The sequence below is a fragment of the Anopheles stephensi genome, chromosome 2 (genome assembly GCF_013141755.1).
Source record: "Anopheles stephensi strain Indian chromosome 2, UCI_ANSTEP_V1.0, whole genome shotgun sequence".
NCBI lineage: Eukaryota > Metazoa > Arthropoda > Insecta > Diptera > Culicidae > Anopheles > Anopheles stephensi.
Window position 1 is genome coordinate 46,380,507 of NC_050202.1, and position 24,192 is coordinate 46,404,698.

The 24,192-nt window shown below is 41.9% G+C and overlaps 1 protein-coding gene across 5 annotated transcripts in view; it reads left to right on the plus strand.

Moving 5' to 3' along the window:
* LOC118506961 (lachesin) overlaps positions 1-24,192 on the plus strand; it is a 92,647-nt gene that overhangs the window by 34,940 nt on the left and 33,515 nt on the right. For all 5 annotated transcript variants that reach the window (XM_036044782.1, XM_036044785.1, XM_036044784.1 and 2 more), the window contains one exon: positions 6,221-6,394. In XM_036044782.1, the coding sequence (XP_035900675.1) occupies positions 6,221-6,394 (174 nt within the window). The remainder of the gene's footprint in view (positions 1-6,220; positions 6,395-24,192) is intronic.

Consider the following 24,192-nt stretch of genomic DNA (forward strand, 5'->3'; position numbering starts at 1 on the left):
ATGTACCATGGAGCTGACACGGACATTTACGGCCAGCATCGTACCGACACACGGCTGTCTCCAGCAGCGACACAGTAATGTGCCTTGACGAATGTTTTTATTCCGGTGCAATGGCGCTCGGTCGCCGTTCTTGATCTGCGAGCGACCGAGCCATGATCAAAGGAAAGAATTTCTCCAATGAGCTGCAGAGATGATGGACAAAACATGCAAAGAGCAAAATAATTCCAAACATTCAGCGCACCGGCGCATTCCGCCGGGCCGAGCGGAGGGAGTCGGCTGCCGGTGACTGTAAGCAAAGCCATGTTTACGTGCTTTCTTCGTTTTTTAAAATCTATTCTGCCACCACCGTGAACATTGGACATTTAGAGAGGTATGCTCGGCGAAATACCATCTCATCATTGCCAATTGAAGGTACGCCGGGTCGCGTGATGGAGCAAAGCGAGCAAAAAGACGATACCGGAAGGAAGTCGGTACCACCGCTGCAAATGATCCGTAAATCGGCACCCTTAAGATCCTTCGGATGTGATTCGACATTCAACCCGGAGAACGGCTGAGCTGAGAACGCGAATCGTAACGGTGGACTCATAATACCCGACGCGGGAAGAAGAACAGCAACAAACGCCTTCTTCTTGGTTCCATTAGAGGGAAGCAGCTGTGGGGTGAGGTGTTCAAAAAGGATTCATTTGCCTCTTTGTGGAGTGTTCACCCTTGTTCGTCGTTTCTTCCCTTATCCCTTTGCACCCTCCCTATCTCTCGTGGTATTCATCCATTTGACGCTTCGGAAGCATTCAAAACGGCCACATTGTCGTTATGTTTGCAGCTCAACCCCTGTCTCAGGGCTCGATGCTCAGGTCTTCGGTGTTTTGCCATTTTCCCGAACTCGAATCATCCATTTTCCACACCCTTTGAACCATGGTGCTGGTGCTGATGCTCACGGTGTGAAAGAGTGTGTAATAGCTGGTTCCAGCAGCAGTCGGCAGCCAGGAATCTTTTCATTAACGACAATGAAAGAAGCCGGAAGCGAGTGCTCGCACCTTTTTTTGTCTCGCGTCCAAGATTCTCACTCCTCACCCCGCGCGTACACCTGTCTCGCCCACGTGAACCGGAGATGGAAAGAAAGGTAGTTTTCCTCGGATTCGGAATCATGAAATTACTTTCCGTCGGCAACGTAACAACACCATTTGCCCTCGTCGGTTACTTGGAACAGCGGTCGCACTGTTACTGAGCAGGGGCGCTCTTCGCTTTGCTTCCATTTTGTTTCGCTTTCATCGTGGGCCGAGGTTCGTTTTGCAACACTGTGCTCATCCGATTTCGCGCCAGTATCAGTCTTGCTCAGGCCTGTCTTTTTGTTATCTGCTATCCTTTGGCACATCGGAGTACTTTCTGCCGGTATCTCCGATGGGATCTTCCATTTGCTTTACGGCTTGGTAGGGTTTCTTTCGCTTGCCACAAAGAGAGTGAGAGAGACAGAGCAAAAGATCGACCCAATTGCTCAACGTGCAGCGATTTTCTAGGTGTAATTACTTTCCCGGGGCTTGCAACCAGGAGTAATTATCCGTTTTTGCTTCCCTGTTGCTGTTGCTTTGTTGCATTGCCGCTTGTGTGCTTCTGATTGCTCTCGTCCATGGCTCCCCATGGCAGCGAGCGGGGGCAAAAAGGCCAAGCAATTTTCTTCACCCTTTGGAAACCTTTTCCCGGGTCTGCTCTTCTTCTTCTCCTTCGCTTGACTTTTGTTCCTCGCCCAGAGTCTCGTTTTCGCCGCCAGCGACTCCACAACCGAAGCCACAAAGTCCAGTCCTCGCTCGCGGAAACTGCACGTATCCAGAAACCAGGGAAAAAAGGGTTAGCGATCCTGCCCGTCCATCCAGGACCACAGCAGCAGCAGCAGCAAAAAAAAACCTTCCAACCATAAACCTTATTTATGCAGCTCGGATGGACGTGGATACCGAAAAACTGCGATAGGGAAAAAGTTGAGCGATTGCAATCGCACACTGTGCGCTGTGCTGTGGTTCATCTATACGGTGGATAGTGCAGCAGCTCGATAAGAGCATGATTAGGTTCTGGCTTCCGCAAATAGAAACCCGGTGTAACCGGCTACCGGGCAGGTCTGGTTACGGGTCGGGCTTTTTTGTTGTTGCACTTTCCTTTGCCTTACTCGTTTACTTGATTCGCTTGCAAAGATTCACTTTAGTGCGCATCCGGACTTGGAAGCTCTGAAATAAGATGAACCTGTTGCCAGTTCATTAGCTCGGGTGAATATTTTAATTACAGGCAGCGAAGGGTTGACTTCAGCGGAACAGCCACTGTTTTGTGTTGTGTACGGGTTCAATCACGTGCCGCGTGCAAAGTAGTATTAATTATTAGTGAAACACTCTAGGAATGGAAATAAAATTTTTGTGAGGTTGTTTTAATCAGCAGTGATGGATTCTGGTTCTCGAGTAATCGTTATCGCGTTGCAAAATACAGTCTCTAGATGTAAAGCGAATGAAGTTCTGATCGCAGATAAAATTTCGTCGGGGATCATGTTACGATAGGGCCAGTAGATAATATTTGTGGTCGAAGTGTAGTTTTGAAATGAAATATTAATATGGTAGAGGTTCATACATTTTTTGCTCCGTGAGATATGGCAGAATCTCTGATATTTCAAGCGGACATGTTACTGAACTTGCTTTTTGCTTGCTTGTACTTACGCAAAAATGCTAACTTATTACAATATTAAATAAAAGAACATAAATTATTCTATTTAATTAAAGCGAATATGTAAGAAGATTTATGCATTTATACAGGTTAAGCAAGTAAAAATTTTAGCGAAAAAGGTATTCTGATAGAACTAACCAGCTAATATCGTTCAACAAAGCTTCTACTGTTCCATTTTGCCCTAAAAGGGCTGCTCTTTTTTGAGATGTAAAGGCAAATGAAGGCGTAAATAAAACATTGCAGGGGAAAAACAATATAAGGCAATTTTTTTAATAAAAAGTAATTATAATAATAACATAAAAAGATAGATCGATAAAAATAGATCAGATATTTAAACATAAGTACTTTTTTTGTTTTTTAATCTGTATGTAATTTCTCATGTTTGAATCAGTTTCGTAAGGCACACATAAAGCTGTTCTTGATTCTTGATTGATTTTCTTGAAATCCAAAAAAATTGAGTTTACCTAGCCAATTAAGCATTGGATCATAATGATAAACATTTGTGGTTGAAAACAAAAAGCCGATCGACCCTGTTGAAAGCTGATCATAAAGCTAAGAGGGGGTTATGAACCTCTCTTTAAACCTTTTCTTGGTCAATTCTTAGCAGAGAATTTCACTCGGTAAGGAGAATATGCCTTTCACCTAGATAGATTATCAAGTGCAAAACATTCCCCCTTTTCATAAGTTTCGTTTTGAAAACAGCAGATCGTGTATGGTATATACAGGGTATGTCTGATCTCATATATTGGAGGCTACTTCAAATTCCACTGTTAAGTTCTATTAAGCCATCCTGGTGATTTGTTTTTTGAATACTAGCAAGCAGACCAGTAATTAAGCTGAGTTACCATGTTTCAACATTAATCTGTAGTTTGACTATGACAACGAACAATTGCTTTAAACAGATGGGATCATTAAAATCAGCAATAAATGACAACATACTATCAAGTTGCATAAAACATGATAGAGAAAATGTGAGAGCCAACAACTAAGTTACACGAAAGTGCGCTAGCATAAAGAGTGTAGTCACATAAGATAGGGCGAACAAACCCAACCATACATAACTTATCGACTTATTGACTAAGCTGGAATAGCGATCAATCTATCTTATTTGTAATTTTGATTGTAATAGAAGGACCAAGCCGTATACTTGTCTTATTCCTAATGATCACATTAATTTAAACATTGTCTGAGTCACATAAACTTCCCCACAGATCAGCAGGATTAAATTAGAAATGGCCCTCTGTTTTTTAAATAGTGTGTATTTCGTTATTTTTGTCAGATTTCACGTACATAATCCAAAACACACATGAAATACAAATGCGCCTTGCCATCGGCCTTCCCTGACGGGCGTAACCGTCGGCCGGTAGCGTCTTGGTTTAAACACGGGCATAAACCTTCCAACGAACCCGAGACGAAGCCGAATTTATGTTGGACGCAGACATTTCAATTTACAAATCGGTTACAACATTAATGTCAATTAAAAATCGCAACACCCTACGAAACTAGACGGGACTAGCAAAGAAACAAATACAATCCGCCAATCTCGCTAGGATCTGTCAAACACCCGAACGAAGCAACCGTTTCTCCATCCGTCGCCATCGAGGACGCTAGCCAGGGCAAATCAGCGCTCTGACGTTTCCGTCTCGGTTATGGTGGCCTCTTGATCGGACGATAAAATGCCTCTTCTGCGATCTGCAACATCGGCTGCCTCTTGGCGTCTCCGTCTTACGCGTTCGCGCCAATTTACCGTTCTGCGTTCGATTTGCTCAACGGACGGGTACTTGGCGGCGTCTTCTCTTTTGACCTGGTGTGGTAGGTGGGAGTGTGCCCGCTCGCGATCGTTCTCCCAGATCGTTCTCCACTCCTCGTTGATCGGGCTGCCATTGGGCGCGTAATGGCAGTCCCTTTGTCCGGGTTCAGCATGGCCATTGATCTTAACGACACGCAAAAATTCCACATCCTTTTTCTTTGGAGTCTTTTCACATACCTCTTTAAATCGAGTAATTTTTCTCCAACATATTTTTAGATGTAATATCGATGAGTGTAGAACTGTGTCAAAAAATTGAAAAATCCAGTAAAATGCTTTTACCACAGTTGAATGATAATTTAAATTATATTTCTGCCAAAGGTTCAAATAAATGTGTAGACGCCTCATTTTTCTTAACCTTTAATTTCCAACAAATATCTCGCATATGTCTTGAAGTGACGATCCAGTTGGTATGTAACTATGAGAATTTTTCAAGGGTATAGCAATTACTGTTTCTTGACAGTAATGGAATGTAGGATGTAATACAGCTTATCAGGAATCTTCATCACCAATTACTTAGCATTGTTCAGAGAGAAGTATTTTAAATGATAATTAGAAAAATTGTAATGGAAAAAAATCTTGATATTTCAAGACAATGAACGCAAAACCGTCCTATCTCCTTGAAACCAAACCGGTAACCAAAACTCTCTCCTTGATAAGAGTGAATCTTGAACGACAGTATACAATCTATCCTAATTAAGAACCTACTCATAATCAACCTCACCATGTCAAAGATGTTCTTCCGAAGGGCGTTCTTTCTTCCAACGTTTTTCCAAGCATTTTAATCACCAACCACATCGTTGCTTTATTGAAATTCAATGAAAAGAGCTTTCTGTGATCAAACCATCACAATGCACATATCTCACTTTTAAGTCCATATTGTTTCATGGTGCCGACAGGTGCCGTTTGGCTCAAATGCTCCGGTGCATACGGAGCACGATGCAAAACCCGGACTACAGCAGCAAAGCCTTCACGTACCACAATGCATCTGTCAAAGCTATTCCTTTCCATTAGTGCACCGGCGGGCGAAGATACGGCACGCTTCCCGGTAGTCTCGTTAGGGTCGGCCTAACCAACGCTCTCGGATGTCGAGTTAAACATCATTAAATGTGAATATAATATTCAATGTTCAATATCGAATTACTCTCGCTTTCCATGCTGCTGCTGCTGCTGCTGCTGTGCACGGTAGGCTCGAAGGCGTACGCCCAAGGTGTACGCAAAACGCAACAACCTACTCAGATTATTCCCCAAGCTTACCGGAGGCATCTGGTGGTACTGCCGATTACCACCTGCCACTCGGTAGGCGTGTGTCCCCACACCCTCTCGAACCCCTCATCAGCACATGCCAAAGTAGCTGAACAAGGTGAATCTCTTGAAATTGAATATTGATGAAACTCGAGCACTGCTCAGGGGCTTTAATATTTTGCGGCAAGCGGGTGCTAGGATTTCGAACGATGAGACTTAATCCGGCCATTGAAGATGTGCTCGGAAAGATTTCTCGGATTAGTCGAGACAAGCCTAGAAACACAAAGCTTTTCGTGGAAGACAAACCTGCCACCTGCTACCCGTGCTACATGCGTGCGGTTCCCTGCCGGTTAAGACGCCCGGAGTGGTCGATTCTGTATTCTTGACTTTATCTTCTCCCCGTAAGCTATCGCCCTGTATCTTAACTATCTCTCTTGCTCTCTTTCTTTCAATTGCAACTTGCTCCAACAGTTCCGCCCGATATTGTCAACGACGAATCATCGGCGGACATTGCCGTGCAGGAAGGGGAAGATGCAACGATCGTCTGCAAAGCCACTGGACATCCAACGCCCCGCGTCACCTGGAAGCGAGAGGATGGCGAGTACATGCTGCTTCGAAAGCCCCAGAGTCGCGAACTGATACGAGGTAGGTGAGAAAAGCTGCCCGTCGGGGAGGTAGTCGAAGGGTGGTTAATCGTTGAGTTGGCCATGTTACAAATCCTGCTTACACCTTACCGGGTGGTTTGAAGTACATACTCCAGCACAACAATCGACAGATTCTCTCTGTTCGGTTGCAGAGCGAAATTAATTAATCAACAAATTGATTGTAAGCGTAGGGCGTGACGGACTTCTCGGGCACTTCTAGTTGCGTGGTGTGTATCATTGATTTCTGTCTACAGTTATCACGTTGGTTAAAGAAGGATTATCCGTACTTAAGACTTAAGTCTGCATCGCTCTGGCGTGTGCTTCGGGTGTGCTCCAGTACAATCATTGCGCTAACTTGAAATGGTTGCGAGATCTGCTCGAGTACACGTCTCAGCTCGTGTTGAGGTGCATAACTTCACCTGGACGCAAGTGTGCTCATGGAGGACATGAGTAGCTGATTAACTCAGATGGCACAACACAAAGACACACCGTGCACAATTGCATCACACGCCACGAGATCATTGCACTTCAGGCGGTAGTGAAGGAATTTTGCACACTCTTTTTGCCATTAACACTGAAGCAATGGTGTATTCACTTCACTTGAGCTACCTTCATACAAATGTTGCTCGAGGGCAATCGAAACTTTCTTTACTTCCCTTTTCAAGCGACTCCTGGCGCATGCATGAATACTGCACGAATGTTAAATGGAGTGGCATTAATGTGATTATCATTACCATCATAATTTGCAGCACCGTAGGACCGTGGGACGATGCAGGAAGAATCGTTGTATGCACTCAGGCTTTAAGGACTTTGTCTTTGCGTAAAGCAAGCAGGCAGTCAAGCAGTGTGTCATTTGCATTTGCTGCTGCAGTGTGAGCCAGGTGCAGTGAGATTAAGATGGTGGTAAAGTTTATCTTTGGAAAATTCTAGCAATCTTGCGTCTACACTTGATGTATACTAACTGCGTACATTGATGTATACTAACTAAGTTGACGAAACTCTCTTGAAACAATGTTTGGTGGTTTTAAGACTTGTTGAGACAAACGAGTACATAGTACAAGGGAAATTTTATATCCATTTTTCTTGCCAAACTAAATTAATGGAAAATTTAGCGAAATCAAATGTTATCTTGGAATTTTCATGGTCAATTTGGATGTCGGTTAAATTGAATATAATTTATAACAGTCGATATTAAAAGCACGTAATGTTAAATTCCTATTGTATACCAATTCCAACCCGACCTTACCTTACCGTCGAAATGCACCAGCTGATCACGAGAATTTGGGAACAGGAAGAATTACCGGAGCAGTGGAAGCTGGGCGTCATTCACCCAGTCTACAAAAAGGGCGACAGATTGGAATGCTCGAACTATCGTGCTATTTCTGTCCTCAATGCCGCCCATAAGATTCTGTTCCAGATCTTGTTCTGCAATATTGCCCCCCTTGCTACGGATTTCGTGGGTTTGTTGGAGGCAAATCCACGATCGACCAAATCTTTACTCATCGGCAGATCCTCCTGAAGTGCCGAGAGCGCCAGATCCCTACGCACCACCTCTTTATCGACTTCAATGCGGCTTACGATCCGGAATCCGGTTGTTAAGGGCCACCAATAATGGGGTGCAGTGCAGAGTGAGAGTATCGAATATGCTGTCGGAGTCGTTCGAAACTCACAGGGGTCTGAAGCAAGGGGACGGACTCTCCCGTCTACTGTTCAATAAAGCCTTCGAAGGTGTCATACGAGGTGCGGGGCAAGACAACAACGTCCGTGGCACGTTTCTCTATCGGTATCTCCAATTTCTTGGCTTCGCGGACGACATAGACATCGTTGGCAAGACGACAGCGAAGGTGTGTTAGGCGTACACCCGACTGAAACGTGAAGCAGCAAGAGTTGGACTAATGATCAATGCGACGAAGACGAAATACCTGCTTGCTGGAGGCTTTGATGGTGATAGAGCGCGAGTGGGAAGCAGCGTGTTAGTTGACGGCGACAGCCTCGAGGTGGTAGAGGAGTTCTGCTATCTTGGGAGTGTCGTTACTTCGGATAACGATGTCAGCAGCGAAATCCGGAGACGCATTGTGCTGGGGAATCGTGCCTACTACGGCCTTCACAGTCTGCTGAGATCTAGAAGACTTCGAGACCGCACGAAATGTGAGATCTATCGCACACTGATTCACCCGATGGTCCTATATGGCCAAGAGTCTTGGACTATCCGAGCGGAGGATGAGCTATACGGCGAACCGGACATCCTGACGGTGGCAAAGACCGGCAAGATACGGTGGTTGGGGCATGTTATGAGGATGCCGGACTCATGACCCCTCAAGAAGGTATTCGTAAGTGGCCCTCAGTTCAGCACGAAGTGTCGGAGAGCACAGCGAGTTCGTTGGCTGGATCAGGTGAAAGTAGACCTGTTGGAGATCGGGTGCCTACACGGATGAGAAGCTGCAGCCAGAGATCGAGTTTCCTGGAAATGTATTGTTGACCGGGCCAAGCCACGACGACGTGCTCTTTAAAAGAGTAGGCCAACTTGATGATGATGATGATGATGATGATGACCAATTCCAACCCATAGGTTAAATTTATCCGACCCCTTAGAAAATATATCGTCTCTACAAAGCCCTCCATCTTCCATGTTTTTTAGGTTTATTCGCTTTTTTTTCGATTGAATTTTCAATTGACTCATCGGACCTTGATTGTTCAACATTAAATGTTTGTTAATTTATTCTTATATGAAATGGCTCGTAGATATAGTATACTATATATACATACACAGTACAACAATCACAAAGCATTTCCTACTTGGTGTTTGCTTTATCCAGATATTCATTTATATTTTTAGTATTACGGCTTGACGCCGTATTGTTATATCCAGATATATTTAGATTTTTTTAAATTAAATGGCGAAAATATTTCAGCTCTTTCTACCTTTTTTTAAAGAGATCATCATTTCATTTGCCTTTCGTTGAACGGTTTAATATAAACTAATATATTTTTAACATGTGTTAGTATGTTTAAGTACACAAACATTCGTTAAAAAGCAAACCCTTTCAAACTTATTACTTTATGAAAGTAGTGTATAGTGCATACAATTGCATGGAGATAATGTGATTACGATAATATTTTACCTCCAAACACTTATACCTATTATTGGTCGATTTGGATTTATCTTTTCTTCTATTAGGATATTAAGCCCTGGGGCATATTATTAGGACAACTTTCGGCTCAAATGATCCTCGAATGAAAATGGTTGAAAGTTCTCTTTAAAACGATTTTTGTTTGAGGTTAAATGACATTCCATGTAGAGTTCAGTTAATAAATATCCAATTTTGTGTCATTCGCAGAATATTTACGCATAGTATGTAGTCGTTTTGTAGTGAGCTACAAAAATAATTGCTTAGAAGTGCATCCGCTTTGTGAGCAACGATTGCTGGATAGCTGTAACATAATAAATGTAAATGTAAATTATAGATTCAAAATCCAAATCAAAATCTTCCTAGCCAATGATCAATAAAGTAATGTTGTATCATTCTTCTTCTTTATGTTTAAAATTGCACTTCAAGACATTAATTTCAAGAATGTTTTGAGCATTATAATTATTTTTATACTATTAGAATGCAACTACTCATATCAAATGTAAACTGCTTCTAAATTTGATTAATGTGTTAATTTTTTTGCAGTGGTTTTAAGTTCAAGAATAAAAAGTCTCCATGTTTGTATCAAATTGCAATTTTGAATTCACATATTATCCATTTAATTACTGTTGTTCGGTCGAACCGTACATAGATCAAAACATAGAAGCACTTGTAAAAGACATTGTTTTATTTGCTCTCTCAAAATAGTTTTCTCTTTCAATAACGATAGCAAAGTCAAGGGCCAAATATAATCTTCATATAATGAAATGATATAAACGATAAAATAAGCTATTAAATACTATGTTTGTCTCGTTATGCTAAAACATAAGCATAACGTTGGAACATGTGCATGTTCAGGCCAAATCACCCCCACCACGACAAGGGTTGCACATTTTTCTGCACTTTGTAATATCCTTTTCGTAGCATTATCGCTCACCCACACACATGCACGGCGAAAACGAATGTGCTGAATGTGCACTTGGTAATGCATCTTGCAGTGCATAAATATTTCACCCCGAACCGACCGGTCCCACACACAGCCCAGACGTTGTTTACTACGGGACGCGTCTTTTGCTTCCATGCATGAAAGGATGCGTTTTTTTTTTTGTATCACTCATCCCCCTCTGCTTAAGGCCGCCCTCCCACCTACCATAAGACCCAATAAGCGCGGTTCGAGTGTGGAGAGCCGGGCGCATGTAATATGTCAACGTGGCGCTGTGCATTTGTGCAGCAAGAAAACCATCCGTTCCGACCGAAACCGGAAACATAAATACAACATTAAACTGTCACACCGAAGATGGTTAAGGGAGGAAAGGAAGCGAGGAAAAACGCACGAGGCAAACGGGGGAGGGTTCATTCAAAAGAAAACTACTAATAAGTGTCACTTTGACGAACATTTAGTGCCGAACTCACCGAACGCTTTCGGTCACGTGGTGGAAAATTGCAAAAGTGCAGAAGGATGTCTACAGGCATGCAAAAATGATGCCGCTGTTTACATGGCAAAGAGGATTTTCCCTCCGAGCCGGGTGCACGCTGGCGACGGTGGAGGGAAAATATTCGCATAATTTATGCTTAATGTCGTGGGAAAATAAGATTAAATGTCGTCGTCCTCGTCGTCGTCTTGTGTCTTCTTGTGGCGCCGTTTGCGATCGTGCGATGTGTGCAACAAAAATACGGGTGAGTCGGTTCACTGGGAGGGCCAAATGCCGTGGTAAAACAATGATAAAAGCGACTCCCAACTGTAAAACTCCATCCCTCGGTGTTGGCGCTGCAAACTTGGAAAGAGCATACGAAGGATGGTTCTTTCTTTTTTTTGGTGTCTGTTGTGTGTTTGTGTGTGTGTGTGTGTGTGTGTCTCTGTTAATTCCATTTTCTTTCGTTAACGCAAGAAGGCACTCATGCGAATCGTGCAAACACAAGTTCATACACACACACGCACACCTACAAAGGCAACAAAAGTGTGTAGAGCCAAAGCATTAGCGCCGAGCGAGCTCACGGTTCGTGCACGCGTTCACGTTGCGAAGGTGCATGATGATCCAGAACATTTTCCCATAAGAGTGGCTGGGTCGACAATGGATGGGACGGGTAGGGGTGGTATTGGGAAAAGGGTCACAAAACGAGAGACATAATGCGCGCCGAAGCGGGTAGCCGGGAAAAAGGATTTCATTGTTTTCAGCGTTTCACCAGCCCGAGCGTCGCGTTTGCTGGTCTCTGTTGCTGGTGCTGGCCCTGGCATCGCTGGCTTATGACTTGGTTCCTGTCTTTTATGTTGCCACCTACTCACCAGCATCCTCTCCCCCACCGCTCGTCGCACTGCCGCTCCATCCTGCATCCCAAATCCGTAGTTTGACATCCCTTTTTTAAGACCCGGTGTGTCCTTTTTTTCAACCACCCGAAACGAACCACCTGTGCCAACTGTGCTTTTCCTTAGCACGAGTTTCCCCTCGGTTTTTCTTGCAATCTGTTCCTTCCTTTGCTCCTGTTTTCCATGGCTCTACGTTAGCCTCTACCGACATTGTCACTTTGGCTGAACACAACACACACACGCATACCACTCTCACATACATGCACACATTTTCGAGCCAAACATTTTATCCTTAATGTGACCCGCCCGCTTTTCCGCCCCCAGCTCACCCCACCGGTACCATGCGTGGGAAGCGTCATCCGTATGTTGCCCGGTTTTATGTGCACAGAAATGGTGCAAGACTAGAAAATGCAATATTTTAGCAACACCTTTCCCGCGTACAGAGCGTGTTCTTGAGTTTTGAGTTCGTTTTCTTTTTTGTTTTTCGTAGCTTTTAAAATGTGGACCCACCATTTTCTCATACCGGCGGCACACTCTAAATTCATAAAGCGATCCGTGTGCGTAATTTTGCGCGTGGCTGTGTGTAGTTTGAGGTTTTGTTCTGTTTGGTGGTTTGCTTTGACTTCTTCCATATGCGTTGTTTGAGCGAATTTTGCAGCATTTTCAATCGAGAAGAAGACAAGGTGTGCGAATGTCAGTGAAATGGATATATTGAAAAAGCTGGAAAGACGTTTAAAGGGTTTTCACGATATGTGAAACTAAAGCAAGCAATAATACAATTAATTTGAAATATACTTTAGGAAATACCTCACTTATCATTACTGATTTCGTTGTAGAGACTGAAATAGTCATTTTCCAATTTAATGTTCTTCATAATTTCTTTTCCGGGGTTCAATTCCCATTCAGACTGCCTTCCCGTACGTAGGGCTGACTACTTTACTACGGATAAAATTAAGTCACAGAGAGTCAGAAGTGGCTTTCTCCACTGTAGACGTAACAATTCATTTCAGTATAGCTTTGTTTTTAAATTTAATTTAACTCACTTAAATTCAGCTAAATTTAGCAAAGAAGATCCTTAAAAAAATATTTTTTTCGATCATCTTGTTCAGTATAGTAATTCCAAAATTTGAAAAGAAAAATTAACAACAACCCATCTAAGTTTAACAAAAACCAAAGACTAAAATTTTCGTACAATTAGGGATTTTCTATGAAAATTGTCAAGCTTTGTTGTGAGAGTCACCTGCACCTAATGATTGATTTGTAGAGAGTTTCGTTAATTATTTTTCTGTATATTACACTAATCAGGTTGAGATTTTCTTTGTTCATAGTTGATCAACACTCGATCTGGGTTTGCGCTAACTTATAACGGCTGAGCTTAAATGAGTATTTTTGTTGAATATCCGCACTAGGAACTTATCTTCACGCTGCTCGTTAATCAAATAGTTTTATTAACTAAAATGTGATTAATCGCTCTCAGTCTTGAACCTTCAATATTGCTGAAAAACTGATCCCTGGACTTGTTTTAGCTTTGTCTGCCTTAAATTTTGATTAATTTTGACTAACCGCTAAAGTCGTTTTTAATTCCTAAGATATTACACAATTTCAAAAAATCAATTCTTCAATTAAAGTATAAATGTTATTTTTTTCTAAAAAACCACGCATAAAGTATCGATGTAAGGAATGCATTTTTACAACTCACACGTTACATTGCCTCAAATACTAATATCAATCCTCATCAAACAAACATACACACTAACACCACACAACATGCATGACAAGAATTTTGATGGAACTCGTTCCCTTTCCATCGCGGCGTTGACAAACATACTGTAACTCAAATCCTCCAAATCCAAGGTGTGCCGTGTGTGTATTTTTTGATAAACTGTCTTCTGCCATTGTTACCGCCGACAGCTTGGGCGAAGTTCACTGTGCCAAGAAAAACATATGTCCAGGTTCTACTCGGCAGTTGCACGGTGTGTTCTACTCACACTTAAAAGCTACTGCTCATCATCCTCATCATCATCAACGCTCGGTAGTAGCCCACTCCCGATGCCACACACCTTGGCTCCCTCGTTCCTAGCACTGCTGCTGGAGCTGGTGGGCTGGTGGTAAGTGTGAACCTTCCTGAGTGAATTATTCAATTTATTTCGTAAGGACATGATTTACTCCGTTTCTCGCTCGCATCCACCATCCTGCACGCTGCGTGGCTTCGTGCACGGTGAGCCACCAACACGATTCATGCCAGACAGGCGTGCAAGAATCGCGACCTGCCAACGTGCCTTGTTTCGTGGTTTGAAAGAGTTGAGGCAGAAAGACAATGGGGCTTCTCCATTCGGGCTGGAATCGGATTCTGGAACGGCGCCCGGGACGTTGGTTTTTTGGGTAGCAAGCGGTAGGCGAGAAAAACGCCAGGATAAGCATAATGTACACATTTGCATAACAAATGTAAGGCAGCCGGCGTACTTCCCTTTCGGGGAGCTAGTGGGCCACCACCTGCTGACTGCGTCCCGTACGCCAAGGCAGAATGAAAAATGAAATGTATCCTGTGCTAATATTTGACGTGATCTTCTACGTGAACGTGGTGTGGTGGTGGTACTGGATTAGATGAATGATATTCTTTACGCTCGCTATGGATATTCTTTACTGGATTGTTTTTTATGCTTTATTCAGTTTTTTTTCTTCTTCAAGCCACCGTTACTTTTCGTCGACAAGAAGACAAACGTTCTGTATCTGTGACACTAAGTGATACTTCACAGTGGTTTGCTGACTAACTGAAAGATTTATGACGCTGCTTGTATTACCTCTTGACGAGAGCAAAAAAGCAAAATTATGCTTAAAACCTTCCACAATGATGTATAAAGTAAATTAGTATTAAGACTCCTGGCCAAATTAATCAAAATTTGCATTTTTAGATGAATAATTCATTTGAGCTTAATATTTTGCTGCCGGTCTACTGTTCGAAGAAAACATGAGTTAAAACTTCAAAATTGTCTTTTTCAAGCTAAGCTATTTTCAAATTAAACAAAAATAATTCCGAATCTTTTTACCGGAGATCTACTTCTAGTTCCAGTTGTCCCTTCAATGAGACTCGTAAATGCTCGTTGAAACAAAAATCATTAAATAGAAGGTTCTGGGCGTCGACAGGCATCTATTAAATAATGCATTTGAATAATTTGGCTTTTTTAACGATTTGGCAACTTGTTCTGTTAATTACCAAAGTGTTGATTGAAAAGTCAACTGAGATTACATTTGTACATTGTGACTTTTTAAATAACCATGAAGATTTATTGCTTCCAATTGCTTTCCTGTAAAATTAAACGTTTTTTCTATCCGAACACATCCTCTATTCATAAAATCGTTCAGGCGAGTGGATTACGGTGAATAAATTCAAGAAATCTAGTCGCTTCAAGGTTTTCGGGGAATATCGTTCAAAACAACAATAAAAATTAAGGAGAACCATACGATCTCGGTCTTCGGTGCACTTCATTTTGACGAATTCTTCTAGGAGACTGCGACCCACACTGACGAAAGATTCTTTGGAACAAGGAGCTAAGGCTGAACGAAGCAATAGATTGGGTGATTAGGATAGATAAGTTGAATCGATGCTAAAAATTTGTTTAAAAACTTTTATCAGCAAATCCTGTTTGTTTGATACAGTATCTTAAGATTCATGTTTGGTTTATAATTTGAACAAAGAGCTTAGCCGCATGCCTTTTCATTGGGTAATGAATATCGAAAAAATAAAAAAAATAAATGGTTTTGAATTCAATTGTGAATTATTCAATTTCAATTTTTGGAAGACAGTACTGCATCGTCACAAACGAAAACTGAAATTATAGCAATTACTTCTTCGAACAAACCAATTATACATTTCAGCATTCAAAGAATTTTACTCTCAAACACCAATTCCACATGATCGATCGGTTCACTTTTATGCGGTGCATTACTGTTAATTCCTGCCCGTACTGCTTTAATGAACCCTACCGACGCTTTGATTAACCTTTTCGTCCTGCAGCATCCTTTTGTCGTTGCTCGTCTCGACGCCCTCCATTTGCCTGAGAGAGGAATATTCATTTTCAATAATTTACATTTTAGGATAAGTCTTAGCAGAGCATATTTTTCTTCCGCCGTGCCGCGAATCAGTTCCCCATCAAACCCACCCATCCCACCAAGGAGAATAATTAATTTCATAACCTTTCGCAACGTGAGCCGCTGATTTCGCTTTATGATTTATAGTGCCCAACAGCAGGCTTCAGCCCGAGTTTTTCCCACTTGTTTGCCACGAAACTGTCTAAACGGTTCGCTCTTGAGCACGAGAGAGAAAGCTTGGAAAACAATTTCCCACCCACTGTGAGCCATCCATTGATTAATGTGTTCTAGCTATTGCGCTCGTTCTAAACAGGCACAAAACGACTGCCTCCCCCTGGCTGTCTTACTGCCACTCAAAATAGGAGCGGACAAGGGTCTCGGGAGTAGAAGGACAGAAATATATTTATACATCCCCTGTGAGCCATTCGCGCAAAACGCACGTACCGAGGATTGCCCCCGGTTTCCAGCGTCCGGACCTGGTGCGAGGGAAATGGTTTATTAAATCAGTCTTCATCCCGACGAAAGGCTATCCCGCCCATAAGACGGGCTATGACACTTTCTCATTATCTGGCCACCCGCTTTCAGTGCCACAAACGACGCTTCTATCCAGCCGGCGACAGTGATTTTTTCGCGTTCCCTCTGGTCAGTTTTTATGGGTTTCAGCCGCATCGTAAAACATAATACCTTCGCTGTGTGTGTGTATCGGTGGGTCGTGTGACCGGCGAGAGAGAGGTTAGCTTTCATGATCGTTACGGAAGTGCAAAGCTCAGTTAAAATGGCCGGTACGCTTGAGAGATGCAGCTGAACGCGAAGCCCCGAAACGAAGCTGGGTGAGCCTCAGGATTTTTTTTTCTGAGAACAATTCCACGGTAGCGGACTGAAACCCATGCTATGGAAGCTCGGAAGATAGGTTTTTCACCACGAAGCGGAACGGTTGATGTTCCGGTTCAGATTTCATGACGCTCGATCGAGTCGCGTATACCGATGGCGTGCGGTGGATGGTGTTTGCAATTTTTTATTATCTCACCATAAACATCGTCCCAGCGGAGGGAGCTTAACGTTTTGAAGAGCAAACTCGGGCCAGTGTTTTTTTCTGTCTGTTTCACCTGACCTGAGCACCGTGTAAGAGGTGGATTGAAAAGACACGAGGACGCGCACGTAATAAATTAGCGAAAATGGTTACCATCTTCGGTGCGGAGGACGAGATAACCGTAACTCTCCTGGCCCCCATCACTCCACATTAAAGAAACCTACGAAAGATGGGTAGAAATATTTTGCAGAAAAAAGTGAGTGAGTGAGAGAGAGAGAGTCTAAAACATCACCATTTATTTGGTCCACCATCCACTGGTCCATCTAGCGTAGTTCATCCTTCAAACAAACCCATCCTGCCAACACTGCTCGCTGAAAACTTTTACCCCGGTCGGAGAGAATGATTGAAGATTCTTCAGAAATTGGTTCGGTCGGGGTTCCGTACGACGCACGGTTTCTCGGTTTTAATATCCGGACCAATTTGATGACGCTTTCACGTTGCAAGCTTTTCTGATAGGAGTAGCACCAGCAGCAGCAACATTGCTTTCCTTTTGTTTCACTGCTGTTCTTTGGTGCGCATGAGGCATGAGGTAGCCATCGCCGACCGACAAATGATCTGGAAAACTGGACGGAATAGAGTGAACGGTCGCCAACGGCTTCCGGCAAGCTGTGGGATGTTTAGTGGGTAGTGGGTTGCTTTTTTTTTTTGTTGTTGCTTTGTTTCACTTCGCTCCCGTTGTTTATTACGAAACGAGTTTTTCTACGTACGGCCATTAAAACCGCTGCTGCGTTTGGACGCTGTGTACTACTTCAAAGTGGGTTGCTGTTGGCTGTCCTGCTGTGTTGATGTGAGGATGACTGACGTCGTGTCTTGCTGGCAGCTTTATTGGCCAAAATATGGAGTCAACATTATGCTCCGGTTTTAACAGAGATCTATTATTTGATTAAAAAAATATATAGTGTCTAAGGAAGTGAAACTAGAAAATAGACGTCAGGCAGGGGGTAATTTTGCAAGATATTAAATTAGACAAATAAGCCATAAAGATACGAAGTTTTGCTCGAAGGACATTATGTGATTATAAGATACATTTGTGCTCTATAACTGTAGGAATCTGATCATTTTTGGTTCAGGTGACCGGTGATGTTCCTCACAAAACGTATCAGAATCTTTCTAGGTAGGTTATATTATAGAAGCTATGGGAATTTAGAGTTGAATATTGGAACAAGGAACAGGATTACTAGATTTTTAGTTGTTTGTAAGGACATGTTAACAGGACAACACAATTTAAAACTAGAATAATAAACCTTAACTCATGTCGTCATAATCATACTTATAGTTATATAAGAGGACTGTCTAAATGATCGGGAAACATCTTTATAAACTGCAGTAATGACCAATAGAATAGGTATAAGATAAAAATTTGGAAAACAAAGCAGGATTCCATCTCAGTTTTCGCCTACCAAGCCCCTTCTGTCCGTGTGGATGGCCTAAAAAGACTTTAAGCGCTGGGTCGTCCGGTTCTATTCTCATGACATGACCAGCTCACCGGAGTGCTCATTGCAACCGCTTCTTTATTGTCTTCGATTGTTTTGCCCAGAGACCATGTGTATAGATGCTCTATGCACTGCCAACTTCGTCCATCGCGACAGGTATTTTGAGCGCAAAAGTTTGCTCAGACCAGACCAGTTGGCAGCCAGCACCCAAGGTCGTTACTCAACATCTATGTTGGAAATTGACATCATTTTAGTTCTCACCTTGTTAATCTCAAACCCGATGTACCGAAGGTTCGACGTTTTGGTAGGCATCTGCTGTATAGGTAAGCCTCAAATCAACAACGTCTTTGTTATAAGTGTATGCTTGGATCTGGGTTGACTTAAAGAAGATAATACCCGGTTTTTTACACCTCCAAGTAACAGATCTAGTCCACCCTCTGTGACGGCAGATTGAAATTCATAACATGAGAGTTTGATTTGCTAAGCAAAAATCCTCAAATATTCATGTGTATTCTAAAGAATAGAAATAAAATTAAGAAAAGTAAAGAAGTTTAAGATCTGTGTTACCAATGGTTTCTAATTAGCCAAAACTTCAGGATTGAACATTTTTAACACTAATTGAAAGCTTAAAAATAGCTCGAAAATTGATCCCTTGCGGATTTTTAGTTGAAATAAAGACAAATAATTGTCATGATACGTCGATAATCTGTTTTGACGTATCAATTTTCTAAACTATAAAAGCTTCTAGTTACATAAAATTACTTGACAAAAGAATTTTTTCATAAGAAAATGCTAACTAAACTTTATTTCCATTTCTATCCGTTTGTTACACCTGTCCCCCCTCTCCCCTGTCTGAACTATTTTTAACCTGCTGTCTGCTTCGATACCACATTTAAATTAACACAGCCCACACAATCTTCTCCACGAACCGGCTGAAATAGCCGCTTCAATGACAGCTACCCACACGTATAAAACCGCAGCTAGAGAGGGGGCCAAATTAAATCTCCACCAAACGTTGGTCCTGCTCCACGTGGTCCTGCTGGCTTTGAAAAAATAAAAATTGAGAAATAATGTACTTGCCACTGATTCATTTTTCCCCACACAACACATACACACACGCTAACCGTGACACCGCAACGAAATACAGTGGCATCAACCGTCCACTAGCGCCTTTTCTTAGAAGCACCACTAACCATACGGATGAGTTTTCCGAAACTATTTCACATCGATTCTTCCGCAACACGGTGCTTCATTCCCCTTTTTCCGGCTTGTGGAAACATTCACTTTCTCCTTGCTAATGGTTCGGCGATCCTCTGGTTTTTCCCCCTTTTCTTCTCTTCAGTAGACAAGATAGTCTAGTTCCCGAGAAAAAAGGAAGGCACGCCGACGCTCCGTGTCGGTTGTCCCGAGACTGCAGCACGAGAGTTTATCCAACTGTTCACAGTTCCGAAAGTTCGGTTGCGCCAGTTGTGCACCGGAAGGGTCGTTTAGCTCGCACACAAAACCACGAACTGCGTCTCGATACGATACCGGCGGAATGTTGCTGTTCTTTGTTTGTTTTGCTGTGAAAAATTATCCTCGTAAATTCAAACCACCATTCGCACCGCAGCTCCGTCCAACCGTCCGAGAAGCGAAAGTTGCTTAAAACCAATCTCAAAAACCTACTCCCTCTTAGCCAAAAACCGAACCATTTGTAGGATGAGGCGAGTGCTGTTATCAAGGCGGAACCGTGTAGCGTTCGTGGTACGGTAGTTTCGAAGCTTTCCTTTCGGTGTTTGCGTGTGCGACTGTTTATTTGCCTCGTGTAGCCTGCCTTCGGAACAACTTTACGCTCCCCCCCCCAAAGCGACCCCGAACGGAAGATTTCCAGGAGGCCAAAGCTCTCGTGGGGGTATCTTCATAAACGAGACGTAAAATAAGGCTACCCACCCACCTACCTTCACTTCACACTCCGCTGCTAAAACCTTCATCCACCCTCCGGAAGGAACGCTGAGTCGGAGGGCCTAGGACACGGGAAATCGATATCGATTGTTGTACCGTTTTCGCCCCCGGGAGGGCCTTTCCTTTAGAACTTAAACGGTCACTTTCTAGGAAGGACGCTGATGATTGGATTCCATCTACGGAAGCCAATATAAAGCCGGATCCCGCCGACAGCTTCTGCTAACTGTCTCGCCATAAAAGTGACAGCACCCGACGATTATGGGATGCGAAAAACAAACTCCCCCCTCAGCCAACCTCCCAAGACACTGGGAGAGGGATCCGGAACTTGAGGAAAGATAGTTTTTCCGCTTGCTTTAGAACCACTCAGCAATGACTCTATGTCAGACACACATACATACCTACTTTGTCGTGCTGTAAAAATGCTAGGTTTAAGATATTCCTACTGGGAGTACCTTGTTGCACGAGTGTTTTGCTCGTGAAGATGTTTTCCGTTTTTACGAGGGTTTCCTTTTTCGATTTTTGCTGTGATGTGAGATGATGTTTGGTCTCGGTCTCGTTTTTTTTTTTAAACTTTAGGTTCCATTTTATGATTACAACCGTTAACTTGTCACAAATGTTTGACAGGGACAGGGTCTACGTAACGCCAATAAAGGTATTTTGACAAACCATGCCTCATTTAAATCGCATTCCGAACAAGAACCTTTTCCTGAAACTTTTTAGCTGGAAAGGACTAGAAGCAGGACTTTGAAGATTGGAAAAAAAACTTTTCGAATATACTTCATATTGTGGATGGAACCTCTGTTCGTTATCGATTATTGGAGTGCATTTTTGTTTTGGCGTTTGGAGCACTCTTTTATTGCTTTAACTTACAATGATATGACAATTTCTGCAGTAATCTTCATAATTAAAAGAATTCATAACAGTTTAACCCACTGTTTCGAAACGATTCACGGTCGGCTCAACGTCCGAAGCCGAGAATGGCGATAAGAGGAGTCACGCTAAAAAGCGCCAGAACAGAGAAAAAAGAGTCTTTTCGATCTCGAAAGAAGAGAGAGAGAAAAGACAGAAGTTTTTTAACGTCCCACGCAAACGACAATAATTGTAAATTGTAAAACCGAAATATAAAAATATTTTATTAAAAGAAGATGCTCTGGACGTTGATCGAAAAAAAGACGGCTGCAGAAAGCAGCCCTTGTTGCAAGTTGTACGTTATGCTATGCATGAAGGCGTCGTTTAAGAAATATTAAACATTCGTTAAAGTCAATAGACTTGTTGTCGTTAAGCATTTGGAAATCTGTTATTAAGGAACTGAGTAGATACGAGTCTCCTCTTCGATGATCATATTAACTACATGGTCAGGTCTAGGAGAATCTTTGGTGAAGCGATGCATGTGGCTCGCAAATTGTGCTATCCCGCTTGTGTGAACAATTTGTTTAGAGATCTGATCGTCATTAGTCAGGAATCGGTTTGACATATTTCCTCTGTTTTATTCAATTAGAAGAAAAGATTTCGTCTGTTATGTATTGTGCCTGCTTCTTATGTCTGTGCCATACTTGTTCTAGATTTTGTCGATGTTTAAGATTTTTTCTTGTCAACTCTGCTTTAAAGATCTATTTAGATGAGTTCAGTCTAGAAAGTCTCCCGAGTCCTGAGCGAATCATGTTGAAGAGCACAACTTTTAAGTGTTTAATTAGGTTTTGTTTCTTCCTTGACTTCAATATCTATGAGAGTCGATCTGTAATTATTTTAACTGTGACTTTGATGCAAAAAATCCGACACTCAATCTATTGTCCGGGTACAATGTAGGACTCATCATAATTATCTTATCCCTTAAAAGAATAGGTCTCATGCATTGGGACTCATTAAAAATCCATTTGTTGAGTCAGGTTTGGCAAGAATAATTATGCAAGTACAAATAATCGATTCTTAGTTAATTCAAGGATTGACCTACAATAAATATAATTACAAGTCGTGTTTCTAGTTCCCTGTCTTTATTCGTTCGTGGTCGGACTAAGAATGATGGCCCGTCGAGGAGCCTGTCTGTGTGTAGCCGACTGACGATGCACAGATGTCATTTGGCTAAGGTTTTCTAAATAAGGTGTGATGAAATATTATAATGAAATATAATATTCATCACCTATCTATTATTTCTCCGGGGGGTAGAGATCGGGCGTCCTCGTCCGAATATTAACGACAGTATTCAAAAAAAAAGTTCAAATGGTTTCCTAGCCTAATTCCTTATCCTAATACAATTGACATACAATGAATTTGCGTTCCTTAATTTAAGTACCGTATACAAAAAAAAAAAAAAATGGTTTCATTCGAATTCTTTTTACGCTATTCCTTACTGGTTAAATTTTTAACCTCTTAATCTTTTTCTTATGTCTCTTAACGCCTCTAGCATTTTCAAATGTTTTGTCCTGTACGTTTTTCACTAGTATTTTTGTTGCTCTAGGTTGCATCTTAGTTCTTATGTTAGGTATAACGAATACTGCTTGCTCTTCTGCTAATGTTGGAGGGACACATTTCGTATCGTTTTTATTAGTTTGCTGTTTGGCGGCTTTGCTCATATTCTTATACGCCTCATCATACAGCACTTGAGCGTTTCTAGATATTTCTAAAAGATTTCTATTGTTAGTGTTGTTAAACAACAATTCGTTGGGCGTAAATTTAGTTGCTGAGTGTACACTATTATTGTAAAGAGTTACAGCAATTTTTGTTAAGGTTCGTGTGTCCGCTCTTTCATATTTGTACTTATTTGTATTTATAATCTCTGTTATTGTGCAGTGTGTTTTTTCAATTTGGCCGTTAGACTCTGAGCAAGATGCATACTTCAACAAAACTCCTAACGATGAAAGATAACTTTTTAGTTGGACAGACATGAATGTGGTCTCATGATCTGTTATAATTTCTTTAGGTAATCCTATGGTAGAAAAGTAAGAAGCTAATTTTTTTTGAACTTGCACAATATTTTTGTTTTTAAGATACAGCATTTGCAAATGTTTAGAAAATGAATCAATGATAGATAAGAAACTACAACTATTGATTATATAAATGTCCATATGAACGCGATCTAATGGTTTCCGGGTGATCGGTCTAGGGGAAATCTTAATATTATAACGTTTTCGTTCATACTTATTACAACTACAAATTTCACAACTGTTCACATAACGTGTAATCATTTTAAGCATACAAGGAAAAAAATACGATCTCCTTAGCTGTTGCTCTACTTCGCATATGCCTCTATGGGCCCTATCATGTTCAGATGTTACAAGAAAGTTTTGTTTCTCAGAGCTTGTCACGTCTTCTACCATATGTGTTGTAACTACGAAATGTCCTTTACTAAAGGAATGGTTACTAAGTGTTTCTTGGATCACTTGCATAAGATTTTCTGGGGCAAAAATCGCAGTTTGCTTTCCGTTATGGTACATTCCTAAAAGCTGACTAACATTACATGAATCGAAATTATTCTTAGTGATTACATTTCGTTGATAATTCGTGAATGGTGTTTCTTGTACAATAGAATCCGTGTCTCCCAACTTGAATATTAGCTGGTTACGATACAAATTCACAGGTCTTGTTGTGTAGTGGACGTAGTGATCGTTGGATCTATCCGCCGAATGAATCGTGCCACTACTTTGGTTTGTTCCACTTCTTGGTGAATCTGAAATGGAGGAAGCATTAATATCTCGTATTGGTTTGTCGGGATCAATCCTTCTACTCAACGCATCCGCTACTACATTAGTTTTTCCTTCTTTATACTTAACCTCGTAGTCAAAATTTTCCAGCTCTAAACGCCAATTCAGAATTTTT